The sequence below is a fragment of the Typopeltis vanoorti genome, chromosome 2, assembly GCF_054136105.1.
Source record: "Typopeltis vanoorti isolate ZY-2024b chromosome 2, IOZ_Tvanoo_1.0, whole genome shotgun sequence".
Taxonomy (NCBI): Eukaryota; Metazoa; Arthropoda; class Arachnida; order Uropygi; family Thelyphonidae; genus Typopeltis; species Typopeltis vanoorti.
In genome coordinates, this window is record NC_143550.1 from 171,417,643 (window position 1) to 171,431,697 (window position 14,055).

At 35.7% G+C, this 14,055-nt stretch overlaps 1 protein-coding gene across 1 annotated transcript in view; it reads right to left on the reverse strand.

Annotated features, from left to right (window-relative positions):
• The window catches only part of Vps25 (vacuolar protein sorting 25), an 80,872-nt gene that overhangs the window by 12,180 nt on the left and 54,637 nt on the right, over positions 1–14,055 (reverse strand). Inside the window, exons 4-5 of the mRNA XM_090409598.1 lie at positions 9,713–9,801; positions 4,103–4,178 (exon numbers count right to left, since the gene is read on the reverse strand). Of these exons, the coding sequence (XP_090265724.1) occupies positions 4,103–4,178; positions 9,713–9,801 (165 nt within the window). The remainder of the gene's footprint in view (positions 1–4,102; positions 4,179–9,712; positions 9,802–14,055) is intronic.

A 14,055-nucleotide genomic window follows, 5' to 3' on the forward strand; every position in this document is an offset into this window, starting at 1 on the left:
TTCAAACATGACGAAAGACTCATGTTGTTTAGTCGGTTTCTCAACTTACTTTTAATAAAATTCATATTAGAAAATATTTGCTCACACAAATATGTCGATCCAAAAATCAATAGAAGTCCAAATGCATATGTTTTTAACTGAATGTAAGTGTCCAGTAAACAATTCCACGTGTCAAATACAATCTGATCTTGCTTTTTAAGATTTTCTATTTCAGACCATTTGTGTTGTATTGCAAAGGTAGATTTTTGTCTTTCCAACTCCGTCAGGTTAGCTTTAAGGTTTCTAAATTTTGAATTCCACAAATCCTTGGTTTTCAGGTCCTCTAACTCAAGTTGAAATGCAGCCTCATTAATTCCAGCAAAAGGTGAAAAATTTAATTCGGCAGGATTAATTTCAAGTGGTTGCAATAAAAATGACATCATGCCTTGTTCTTTCTAAACTCCTCAAATCTCCTATTAAATTCAGATCGCATATTTACCACAATTTCTTTGAAAAATGTTAAATTTATGGAATTATCAGCTTGTTCTTGTTGATATTTCTTCAACGTAGGAAAATGTAATAATGTGCCTTTCTGTCTTTATATTTGTCTGTCGCAAACAAATATAATTTTTGTTCAAACGAAATCACTTCTAAAAGCAAAACTGCTGTATTTCCCTTTCCCTGTAGTTCCTTATTTAGTGCGTTTAAATGGGAAGTCATATCCACCATAAAGTAGAATTTTTGTAACCAACGAGTATCTTCTAACTGTGCATACATATTCAAGGTCCTTTTGTCTTAGAAACAACTTAACCTCTCCAAGGCAGGTGGCAAATCGCATCAACACCGCACCTCTGGAAAGCCATCTTATTCTGTTATGCAAAAGAAGATCAGAATATTCGCAATTGATTTCTTTAAGAAGTTCACAAAATTTCCGATGATGTAGCAGTATTGCCATTATTTTGTTAACAATTTTTACAACCAAATCCATCGCTACTGTTATCTCTTTTGGAAAAGTTTGTGCACAAAATATCTCTTGATGGATTATGCAGTGAAAGGAAAACACGTCACGCAAAATTTGTTTTTTAAATAAAGAAACAAAACCTTTTTTTGTACCTTTCATGCTCGGCATTCCATCGGTCAAAATAGATATTATTTTGTTAATATTAATACTCTTACTTTTCAAGCAAGTGGCAACAGCAGATTCAATGTCTTCTCCATGAGTTTGTCCAGTAAGTGGCAGTATATTGAGTAATTCTTCCTGAGGTCCTCGAGAGTTTATGTATCTACAAATACGTACAATCTGTGCAATGTCATCCACATCACATGATTCGTCACAGGCAATGGAGAATCCTGGTGTTGAATTTAGATCTGTAACCTGCTGATTTGTTATATCTTCTGCCATTCGTATAGTTCTGTCCCTTACAATCTTAACAGATAATGACATGTCTTTTATTTTTGTAATTATTTCCGCTTTGTTTTTAAAATCGTAGAAAAGATATTTTCGGATGTTTTAATAAAACATTCTTTCACATATTCACCATTCGTAAAAGGTTTTCCTTGTTTAACAATTCTTGAACGGCCACAAAACTAGCAATAGTTGTATTTCTTGATTCTTTTATCCATTTGGAAAATGAATATTTAGTTAGATTTACTTTGCGTTGCAACTCTTCTACTGCCTTTTTTCTTTCATCTCCCTGTGGATATGCTTTGTCAAATGTATGTTGTTTATTTAAAAAATGTCTTTATATATTGATTTTTTTATTATTTGAAAGCTTTTCATGGCATATTAAACACATTGGAATTCCTGCTGTATTTGCTACAAATGCGTAGGTTTCAGTCCATTCACTTTTAAACCTCCCGATTTTCTTGTTCTATCTTTCTCTTCTTTGCTGACATTTTAAATACTATAAAAATATTTTTATTTTGTTAATATCTAATTGAATGTTACAATATTCACGTTACCTAACACAATCACCAGTAAATAAAAGCACGGCAACGTCCACTACAAAACCTTTACTTATTTTAACAAAGTGAGCAGATTTACATACCATACCTGCACTATATGCAAAGACAATGGGCATGTTCAGACAGGCAAGCACTACCATAGCACTACATGTGCTAGCCTAGCGTGACGTCATAAATGTGCACAAGCCAACTGCTTGATTGTAGCGCTACTGTAGCGATCGCTATTCGCTACAAATTTGTAGCGATTAATTTTCGCTACAAAGTAGCGCTCTGTTCATTTCTTTTTACGTCTATGTTTAGATAGATCGTTTAATAACGAAAAGAGACGCAATTATTCATTCAAAGAGTCACATGCAGCTCTGGAGCCGCAGGTTGTGTCCCCTATGGATGACATCCCATAGGGTTGTCAGTTAGGACTGCAGAAGTCCACCTTTTACACATCAGCCTGTATTTGCCTTCCTGCTGGTGTGCCTGTGAACATGTGCTTCCTAGATGTCCCCCCCCCCCGCTTCTCTAAACATCCATCAACATAAAATAATGTATAAGAGAATTTATCCATGCCTCAGACTTGATTATTCACCATAAGTCTTAACATGAGCACAATTAGTAATGAGTGAAAGGAGAGAAAATTAATTCCATTATACAAGGATTATACATCCATTATACATTCACAAAATTATTGCTGAAAGGTTTTTTTTTTCTTTTTAATCACAACACTCAGACCATTTTGAACTTTTATTTTATAAAGATAATTAAGATTACTCATAATTTCACAGGTTTGGGTAGTGCCACAGCACTTCCAAAACCTGTGAAAAATGTATGTTTATATTGGGTTGGAAAATAAATTTTTCTGTTTATATGTTAGTACAAGTTTACACCGCTTCACCTGTCACTATTGTTGCGCTACCTAACAACGCTACTGCGCAGTTTTTTTACATAACCTTTCAGTGAATTTTCGTTCGGCTTACTTCAGTTGCGTGTGTGTAACATATTTTTAGAAATGGAAGGCAATAACGTACATTACCGGCATATTTTGCTTTTTTATTTCAAAAAAGGCAAACGAGCTGCAGAGGCCCATAAAAAAATATGCAGTGTGTATGGGGATGGTGCCTTAACAGAACGTGTATGGCAAAAGTCGTTTGCCAAATTCCGTTCTGGAGATTTCGACGTCAGTGATGCGCCTCGCACCTGACAGAGGCTGATTCGAATGTTGTGAAGGATATCGTCGACAAAAATCCGTCACAAACAGTGCTGGAGATTGCTGCAGTACTGAACATATCCCATACAAGTGTTGAAAACCATTTGCACAAGCTGGGATATGTTTCAAAACTCAATGTTTGGGTGCTGCATGTATCGACTGAGGCCAATATGACTGCTCGCATATTCATCTGTGATTTGCTGTGACGTCACCAAGAAAATGACCCATTTTTGAAGTGGATGATTACTGGAGATGAAAAATGGGTTGTGTACGATAACGTGGTAAGTAAAAGATCATGGGAGCACAAGAGTGAACCGCTGAAACAACCTCGAAAGTGGGATTGCACCCAAAGAAGATCATGCTCTCTGTGTGGTAGGAAGTTGTCCACTATGAGGTGTTACCGTCAGGCAGAAAGATTGATTCAACTGTCTATTGCTCACAGTTAACACGACTGGCCCATGCAATTAGCACAAAACGTCCTGAATTGGCAAATCAGAAAGGAGTTGTCTTTCACCACAACAACACCACACCTCACACATTGTTAACATCCCAAAGTAAATTGTTATGCCTTGGCTGGAATGTTTTCTCGCATACTTCGTATTCACCAGACCTGGCACCTTCCGATTGCCACTTATTCCAATCGTTGCAGAATTCTCTGAATGGGAAAACCTTTGCTAATGAGGAGGCTGTCAAAAGACACCTGGATCAGTTTTTCGCCAGTAAACCTCAGGAGTTTTATGAACGTGGCATAATAAAGTTGGTGAACAGATGGCAAGAGGTCATTGATAAAGAGGATCAATATATAACTGACTAGTATGTATTATATATATTAAATAAAATGTGTTTCATTCCACTCTGAAAAACCGAATGAACTTATTTGCCAACCCAATATAATCTTTATATAATCTATAATTTGAATATAAAAACTATGTGAAAAATTGAAGATAAATATTTCTTTACCTTCTTCTGTTGTTTCATCACCATTTGTCAATTCATACAAAGTGCAAACTGTATTTGTCATACCATGTGAAGATGCCTAGTAATGAGAAAAGAATTACTTTTAAATTTACAGATATTTGAACAACAGATACTTTTAATTAAAAGCAGATATTTGAACAACAAACATTCCTGTTTATTTTATTTTTTTTAATACAACTAACTGTAGACATGGAAAAAGAATATGACAAATACACAGAGAAAAGCTTAAAAATGGTGTAAATCAATCGTTATATCAAATAATACATTTATATTTAAGTTGTAAGTCACTGAAGGTGGTACAAGAAGATGGTTTATTGTTAAATCAGGTGTGAGACAAGAGTGCATATTATTTCCACTGTTATTCATCATCTATACGAATCACATTATGAAGGAAAGTGGCATTAAACTTTATATCAATGCAGGATGAATTGGAGAACAAAACTTTCCAGATATGTGGAAAGGGTCTCTGAAACCCTACCACTTTTTTTCTTGCAGTCACTTCACTCCAAAATGCTAATATAGTTATGCCTTATAACACACCTCATGCTGCATCAGTTGTCACATAGAATAATCAGAGCTACATTCAGGGATTAGGCAAAGGGTCCTATTCGAGAAGTATATTACAGTCTCCAACAAAAGTCAATGATATTATGAATGAGGAATACAGAAGGTATTTAGAGGGGAATTTTACATGGGCACATGGAATGTTTGCGTTCTAAAGATGAGTACTTTGATATTGTCTGTAAAGAGATGTAGAGGTATAAAATTGACATTCTAGGAATTACAGAGATCAGATGGAATGGAGAAAGCCACTTCAAAAGATTGGATGGTAAGCTAGTTGTTTATTCAGGAGGTGACTAAAAGCATCATGGGATAGCTGTGATACTGTAAACAGTTCAGGCAAGAACCCTTCTTGGTTATAATCCCATTAATGTATTAGACTTGAGGCTCATCCTGCTAATGTGCCAATTTGGGATAGTTTATGCACCCCACACAGACAGGCCTGATGAAAAGAGTGAAGAATTCTATGAAAACCTACAGATTGTTTTGGACTGCCTACCAAGGAGAGATGTGCTTTACATCTTAGGGGACTGGAATGCAAAAGTGGGAAAGAGTATGAGAGTTAGGCCTGAGTGTGGCATGTTTAGTCTGGGTGAACATAACACCCATGGCAAAATACTATTGGAATTTGCTAGTGCTAACAGATTAGTTATTACCAATACCTGCTTCCAGAAACACCCACAAAGGACTTATACCTGGACAACTAACAATGATAGGTCAAGGCACTAAATTGATTAGATCCTGGCTGTCCAATGGTGGAAGATAAGCATCTCAGATATACACACTTGTCCTGGAGTAGACAGACTGCAGTACAGAGCATCAGCTAGTAAGAGCCAAAGTAAGAAAGACTCCAAAACCTTCCAAGTCAGGCACATCTCAATAGACTGGATGTTAGAGTAATTCCTAGTGGGTTTGCATAAGAAACATCAACTCGGTTCGATGATTTTTTGGAGACTAGTGAGAAGAATTCGCAAGAAATGCTTTGGGAAGGAGTCAAGGTTATAAAACAGGATACAGCCAAGAAGTATCTCTGCCCACTAAGAAGACCAAGAGACCCATGGATATCAGATTCAACATGGAATCTAATAAAAAAAAAAAAAAAGGTGGGTGGAAAAACAAAGAAACACAGGGACTGAAGAATATAAGAGATTACATAGAGAAGTCAGAGCAGCCATCAGGCAGGACAAGGAAAAGTTTTATACTAATAAATGTGAAGAGAGTGAGATCCAGATGAGGAAGCACAATTACAAAAGGATGTGTCATTATTTTGTGATCTAAAGCACAAGTTTGAGCTCAAATTGAATGTCATCAAAAACAAGAATTGAGCAGTACTAATAATACTGGAAATCAAAAACAGATGAAAAGAATACCATGCGGAAATGTACAACAGAGAGGATAAAGAAAATTTGGAGGAGTCCTCCCACCAGGAAAATTTTGATTTGGAACCTCCTCCACTTAGGCATGAGGTTGAAAGAGCAGTTAAATATCTCAATCGAATAAGGCTCCTTGTGCAAATGGAATCCAGACAGAGTTAATTAAGGCTATGGGGGATGAAGGGATAAGAATGTTTCGTAGATTGATTACAAGGATATGGGAGACAGGAGGATCATGACCTAGAGACTGGAAGAAGTCAGTTTTCATACCACTACATAAGAAGGGAGATATGAAGGGCTGCAAGAATTACAGAACTATTAGTTTAATATCTCATGCAAACAAGGTCTTATTAAAGATATTTCTAAATAGGATTGAGGCCAAAATTGAGGCAGAGATGCCTGAGGAACAAGCAGGTTTTAAGAAAGATAAAGGAACCAGAGATCAGATCTTTTGCCTTAGAGAGAAAAGTATAAAAGAATTTAGACTCCCCATGGTAATGTGTTTCATAGACTACTCTAAAGCTTTTGAATGTGTTCAACATGTGAAACTGTGAGAAGTAATGAAAAGAATGGATTTTCCTCAACATGCTGTCAAGCTGATAGCTAACTTATACATGGAGCAAATAGCCATGGGAAGAACAGGTGCTGAATTAACTAATTGGAAAGGGAGTTAGGATGTCTACTTTCTCCTCACTTGTTTAGTATCTATGCTCATCCAATGCTACATCATGCATGCATCACTGGATGAGCTCAAGACAGGAATTAGGATAGGTGGTAGATTGATCAGTAATCTGAGATATGCTGATGATACAGTACTCCTCTATAATGAAAGGAAAAAACAGGACAAATTCTTGACAAAGTTAATGAGATCAGTAAGAACAGAGGACTTTAGCTCAATTCTAACAAGACAAAGATTATGGTTCTCAAAGGAAATACGGACAGGGAGCTCCTGAGAAACAAGTGCACCTTAATGGAGAAAGAAATGAGGAAGTCAGCAAGTTCAAGTACCTGGGATCCATTATTAATGTGAAGAATTGCTGTTCAGAAGACATCAGAAGAAGATTAGGAATGACTAAAACAACAGTCAGAGACTTGTCTAAAATCTGTAAGGATGATCTATCTCCACAGGAACAAAGTTGAGGATTTTGGATGCAGCTGATTTTCCAACAGCAACTCATGGATGAGACTTGGAACTTAAAGAAATCTGATAGGAAAAGTATAGCTGCTTTTGAGATGTGGTGTTACAGATGGCTGTTGAAGATATCATATTCTGAAAGGTGGACAAATGGTGGGTGCTAGAAAGGATCAGTAGAACTTTAAGACTCCTTAAGGATATTGACAGAAGAAGGTTGAATACTTTGGACACATTGAAAGGATGGAAGGAGAACTTCTCAGAAGAGTAATAGAAGGTGTAAAGTTCCTGGAAAAAGAGGAAGGGGTAGACAGTAAATGAGATGGATGAATTGTGTGTGTGTGTGTGTGGAGTGAGTGATCTTCAGAGTGTTGAAGCCTCCAGAAAAAGCATACAACAGGACCATGTGGCAAGGACTGGTGTGGTACATCACTGAGCATCACAGTAACCATATGGCATCTGTTGATGTCTAATAATCAGAAATTCAGCAAAATTTTCCCAAAAGTATATATTGGTGATATGATTCTCACTCTACTATGTAGTGCTCTATTAAAAAGAGCTTCTCCTTTATGTCACGTATACTCTAATTATTCATAACATTCTTTTAATTTTTTTTCCTACTGAAACCTACTGTGGACCAATTTTAAAATCTGCATTCACTCTGATTGAACTGACAAGCAATTTATTTTTGTCTTTAGTGTGTAGAATCATTTTTTTTTTTGCTGATCACTACTGCCCATATATAACATCTTACAGTTATTATTTAGAAGTATCTCATCTATTTTTGTCTTCTCATCTTGATAACACCAATTATGTTGATAAACTATTCTGTAATTCTTTTGCAGCTATTTTTCTCCACCTGTTTTTCCATTGTGGCTTTTAATACTGATGGACATCTTTAATTCTGTCTGGGTTTGAGGTTGCTTATATTTCAGTGTCGGACTCGTTCCTCAAGGAAACTGTGTGTTGGGGGAGGGGGAATCCTTTGTTTAACTGGTAGATGCACCAACCAGCATGATATTCGATCATGTTGTACCATCACATCTATCTGTGGTTTAAACCTGAAGCAGAATACAATTTTGCTCAGGAAGACTCAAGCCTGTTCATTCAGTATCCACATAGATATCTAAGATCAGAGCACATAAGAAGATGCGGACTGGATGTTTGGTCAGAAGCCGATTCCTTACACACTACATGAAGGTCTCCTAGTTATCTAGCTTCTATTAAGTACCCATTTACTGACCAGTGTAATAAAATAATATTTTAATTATTTTATTCACAAATATATATATATAAGTCCAAGATATTCTGTGAAGAAGCTATGCATAATTCTTAGGAATATAATTTTTATAATTCTATGCTTAGTGTGCTGAACTACCAGATGACAGCTAAACCATTTGAGATTCCATAAATTGTAGGCAAGTGTAATTACACAAGCACAGGCACATACCACTCAATGAATTACTGCATTATTATTACTGCATCCATGAGCTCCATAATGCTTTCATGCTTCTGGGGGTTTGTAATGTCCCATATCTATTGACTGTGTTACCAATTCTTTCATTCACTTGTCCTGTAGAAATTTACTTTATCCCTATCTTATGATAGTTGTTATATTTAATGCTGCACTGATCTAATGCCCCATTCCAGCTTTTCACTGTGTGTTAGGCACAAAATTAGGCTTGTCATGGTCTAGTAACTTGACTTCTCTGAAACATGATTAATGCTCTGATAGGGTGATTAATCCCATTGGCATAGTGTATTGTGGCTGTCAATTGTGTGTGTGTGTGTGTGTGTGTTCTTCTGGGATTTGCCCATTTTTGCAGGATGAAAAATCCTTCAACCTCCATATGAGAACAGTTAATTTACTTTCAGATGAAAAGCCATGATGAAGATCCCTGGATCTAGATGGGATTCAAACCTAGGTCTTTCCAACCAAAAGGCAGTGTCAAAACCAACAGAGCTATAGAGGCTCAAACTGTTCTAATATACGTTTGTAATATTTCTTAACTCAGTCTTCATTAGATCATTCCAATATCAATTTCATATTGTGCTCAAAAAAAAAGACAAAAATCCTAATTTCCAGAATTTAAATAAATTAAAAAAAATGGGAATATCTCAAAACACATAATGACTGCATTTTTAACTAAGGGTTAATGATGTATGTAAACATCCAAAAGATGAAATATGTTAATATTATATATATCTCAATTTACAACAAAACTTATAACTCCCAGTAATAGTGTAATTTCTTTTGTCAATATGTAAAACAGCATTATTTTAAATTCAAAACTCTTTTCCAAATAAACATTTTTTCAAATAATGAAAGTATTTAACAAAATTAAGAACAAGAATAACAATAATTTGTCATCTTCATAATGTGTTCTCCAATATATCTTATCAAATTTGTATTTTTTGTGAAAAAATTAAACTGCAAAACTTTATCTGAAACCATCAAAACATCACAAATAATTTCAGATAAGATGAAAGAAATTAAAACACATAAAAAATTAAAAAAGAATTTACCCATTTGTAAATCAATTTTCCCCATTCCTCTGGCGTTCTCCAATATACATAACATCTCTGCTTTTGCTTATCCAGCCATTCCACATTGCCTACACAAACAGAAACACTATGATAACAAGCCATGAATAAACCATCCACAATTTTGCAAAAATGCTAAAATAGTAGTATTTTTATTTTTTTAAATAATTCCATAATTTTCAAATAACATGTCCTAACATACTTTATATTTTTAGCATTAGACATACAGGTTTCTTGCATATTTTCACAAATGTTAAGGTGATTTTAATTTAGATTGTGATCTCATACTTTCTCCAAAAATACTCTATTTCTTAATGAAATTTATTTATTGCTATCTAGTGGCTTTCCACCAGAAGACAATGCACAATTCGGCAATGACATTACTAAATAAATTGTGAAGTTAATGTGTTACATTTTTTTTACAACTCCCACTCATGAAAGCTTGGGAATCTATAGTACATTAGTACTATCAGTGAACTAAGTTATTGTTTATATTTTTATTTATTATTATTTATTTACTTTATAAAATAATCTGGAACTCTGCTCTCCAGACCAAACATGAAACTTTTTTTTAATGCCACTTCAGGCATTTAATAAGTGAGATGATGCTTTCTTACCAGGCAACAAAATTTCTTAGTCATTTAAAGACATTCACAAACATTGTTGTCCACAGTAGGTTTCAAATTCATATCCTGCTTGTAAGAGAACAGTATGCTACCCACTGAGACAAAACCAAGCTGACAATTACCCAATACCTACTTTCTGATAACTAACTTATGACATTACTACCAAATGCATTCAGAGTTGGTTTTACATTTAAGAGTGACAAACTGAAGAAAAATCAGTAGAAACACCATAGAGCAAGAATGACTAACTTGGTACCAAGGGGAAAAAAGCAAACAGCAGGTGAGCCATACACTATTACAATAAGCTTTACCATCTCACAGTAGCAAGTTGGCTTCATATGTTCACTCTCACATCCAACCTTACCCTCCCTCATTTTTTAATATTTTATATATATTTACACATATATACATTGTTCAATGGTGCTTAATTACATATAATCAATTTTAAGTTATCTGCCTATAACAATTAAAGAATCTAAAGAATTGGGTAATTGTTATTTATTATATATATAAAAAAAAAAATCAGCTAATGCCTTTTTTGTTCCATTTAGACTACTCATATTTGGTCTTTATATACTTTAATAAACACAAAAACTTATTCTGATTATAAGACCATCGGTTTAATACACATATGTACAAGAATGCCGACTAGTTTCGCGAGCATACTATCTAGCTTTGTCAAGACTAAAAAAGGTAAAAAAATAATAAATGCAAAAAAACAAAAGAATACAGAACCATTTACAACAGTTAGGCAACCAAATTTGACAGCTCGCGTGACAATGTGTACATGTAGCGAGATGCTTCAGTCATTATTGTGAATATGCGTTACATAGTTTTTAACGTACTGTAGTTCCACTATACTTAATGAATTAATCAGATTTTTCCATGTATCTTTCAATACTGCTCCTTGATTTCTGTTCATGTTATTTCCTGTTCGTAGGACCACTGCTGCTTCTTTGAATATTCTGCATCTGTAATTATCCTCTATATATGGCATTGAGCTGTTTTCCCAATCTATTGCGTGGTTAGAAGTTGAGAAGTGATGCACCAAACCTGAGGTATCCATTCTGTTGTGATTTACATCTCCAATGTGTTCCTTCGGTCTAATTTCCAGGCTTCTTAAAGTTTGGTCTATGTATGTCCACAAGTGCATGGTATTCTATAAACACTTGCATATTTGAAAAATGGAAAGCTGTCTTTAGGGAATCTTAAAATTTTTAAGATCCCCTAAAGATAAGGAAAAGACAAGCTTTAAAAACTATGTAACGTGCATTCACAATAATGACTGAAGCATCTCACTACGTACACACATTGTCATGCAAGCTGTCAAATTTGATTGCCTAACTATTGTAAACGGTTCTGTATTCTTTCGTTTTTTTGCATTTATTATTTTTTCACCTTTTTTTTAGTCTTATAATCAGAATAAGTTTTTGTGCCTTTTTGTTCTGGTATAGGGAGTAGGCGAGGCCGTTTTAGCCCTATCGAACTTTTGGAGACTGAGTGGGCAGTTCAATCTCCACTGGCAGCCAATCAGAGATAGCTGGCCCAAGGCTATCACTTGCTGAGCCACCTCTTCAATGCGTGAAGAGGTGGCTCAACAAGTGCCACCATCTCGTGATCCCTAACCCCAACACAATATTTTTCATGTCTGAAATAGTGTGGGTTCTATGGTCAATTTTCTTGAGTTTATGGGACGAATAACCCAAGCTTGTCCGCGCGGTTAGCCTAGTGGCTATGCGCTTTGCAACCATATGTCTGGGGAAGGAGTGTCCTAGGTTCAATTCCCGTCGGTGACGTGAGGAGCTGAAGGATCTTCCTCAGCCATAGCCAAGTTAGCCAGTCTTGGGCGTGGACAGCAGGGTTTTTCCCCCAGTTTATTCTTGGGGTTTTTCATCCCGCAAAGCAAACAAACTGGCCTTAAGAACTCAACACTACAGGCCATAGGATACACCGGGGCATAAGGCTGACAACCTTATCCTGTAAACGGAGTGAGGTCCGATGATCATTGGACCCTCGACACCGCAAGGTAAAAGAGGGTATAAGGAAGATGAGATGAGATAACCCAAGCTTCTGGGAGAAAAAGCCGCTTACCCGTGCCAGAGATCGACTAACTCGGGAACCGGTCGAAAAAAGGCTTAGAAAAATTTCTTCTAATCACTGACTAGATTTGAAAGCAAGTCTTCCTTTGTATGGTCAAGCGCAATGGTGTGCAAATGCCACATCCACTGAGCTACACAGGCTCTATGTATTATATTTGTTGCAAAAAAATTCTTCCTCACTAACTTTTTATTATTACATTTTTTTTTTTTTTGTCATCTATACCCATGAAAGGATAAGGATAGTAACCTGCAGCATCTATGAGACAACTAAGAGATAAATAATTCAGAAACTACATTCTAGAGACCAAATATTGATATTTTCAAGTACTGAAGGCTATCCATAATTCGGCAATGAAAATTATTTATTACCCAAAGACTTTCATAAACATCCAAGCTAGATGATATTTAAACCAAAAGCCTACATCAGCCAACCAAACCAGGTTCAGTGGAGGCATGATCTATATCTGTCCTTTCTCTTTTTAAAATACATCTCAACTCACACACGGGTGGCAGCAAAAGCTATTGCACAACAGTGTTGTGCAGAGCAAGTGCTGTGAGGAAAAAGAAACTAGAACAGCTGGAGGTCAGTCATCCACTGGGAAGGCAGTAAATACCTATTTTCCTAACTTCTCCTCTCCCATTCTGTTTAAGTGACCATAGCACCTTCTGTAGTTTTATGTTCAGCCCAGTGTGTTTTGTTTATTTTTCTTAGCCACTTCTCCTCAAATGCACTTATTTTGAATAATTCCTTCTTAGTGAGTCACCATGACTCACTTCCATATGTTGCTATAGGAAGGATAGGAAGGATCATAGCTTTGAATAGTTTGATTTTAAGCTGTTTCGAGAGTTTGTTACTGTTCCATATTTTGTTTAATTTATTCATGTTCAACCATCCAATGTTAATTCTGTGTTTTACTGTTTCAATGCTGTCTAAATTGTGTGTAATGGTACTTGCTATGTAGACAAAGGATTTTACTTGTTCTGGGTTTGGTCTCCAGGATTGTTGAGATGTTTTCAACTTCTCTTCCTCTTTTCATTATTTTGGTCTTACTGCTGTTGATCCTCATTCCAAAGTTTTTACATATTTCATTTAGAAGCTGGACTGTTTTTTTCCAATTGTAGGTTGGATACTGCCAGGATTACTATATCATCTGCATATTTGATATGGTTGATGCTTCTTCCATTTATATTTATCCCTGGTTCATTGGAGATTTCTTTGCATATTTCCTCTAGGTATGTGTTATATAAGCGCAGTCAGAGTGGGCACTCCCTGCATGACTCCTTTTTCTATCTTAAATTCTTCTGTGCTTAAATTATTAAATTTGAAGGTCAACAATTTGGAATATATTGATTTAAAGTTTAGGATGTTGATCAGTTTGTCTTTTCTATGTCTTTTTCATCTTTCCTTGAAGATGATCCACGTGAAGGAGAAACACCAGAAATCATTGCGCAAGTGCACGATATGGTATTGGATGACCAGCAAGTCAAAGTGCGTGCAATTACTGAGGCTATGGGCATTTCAAAAGAACGTGTAGGATATATTTTGCATGAAGAATTGCAAATGAAAAAGGGTGCTGCACTTGCTCACAGTAGATCAAAA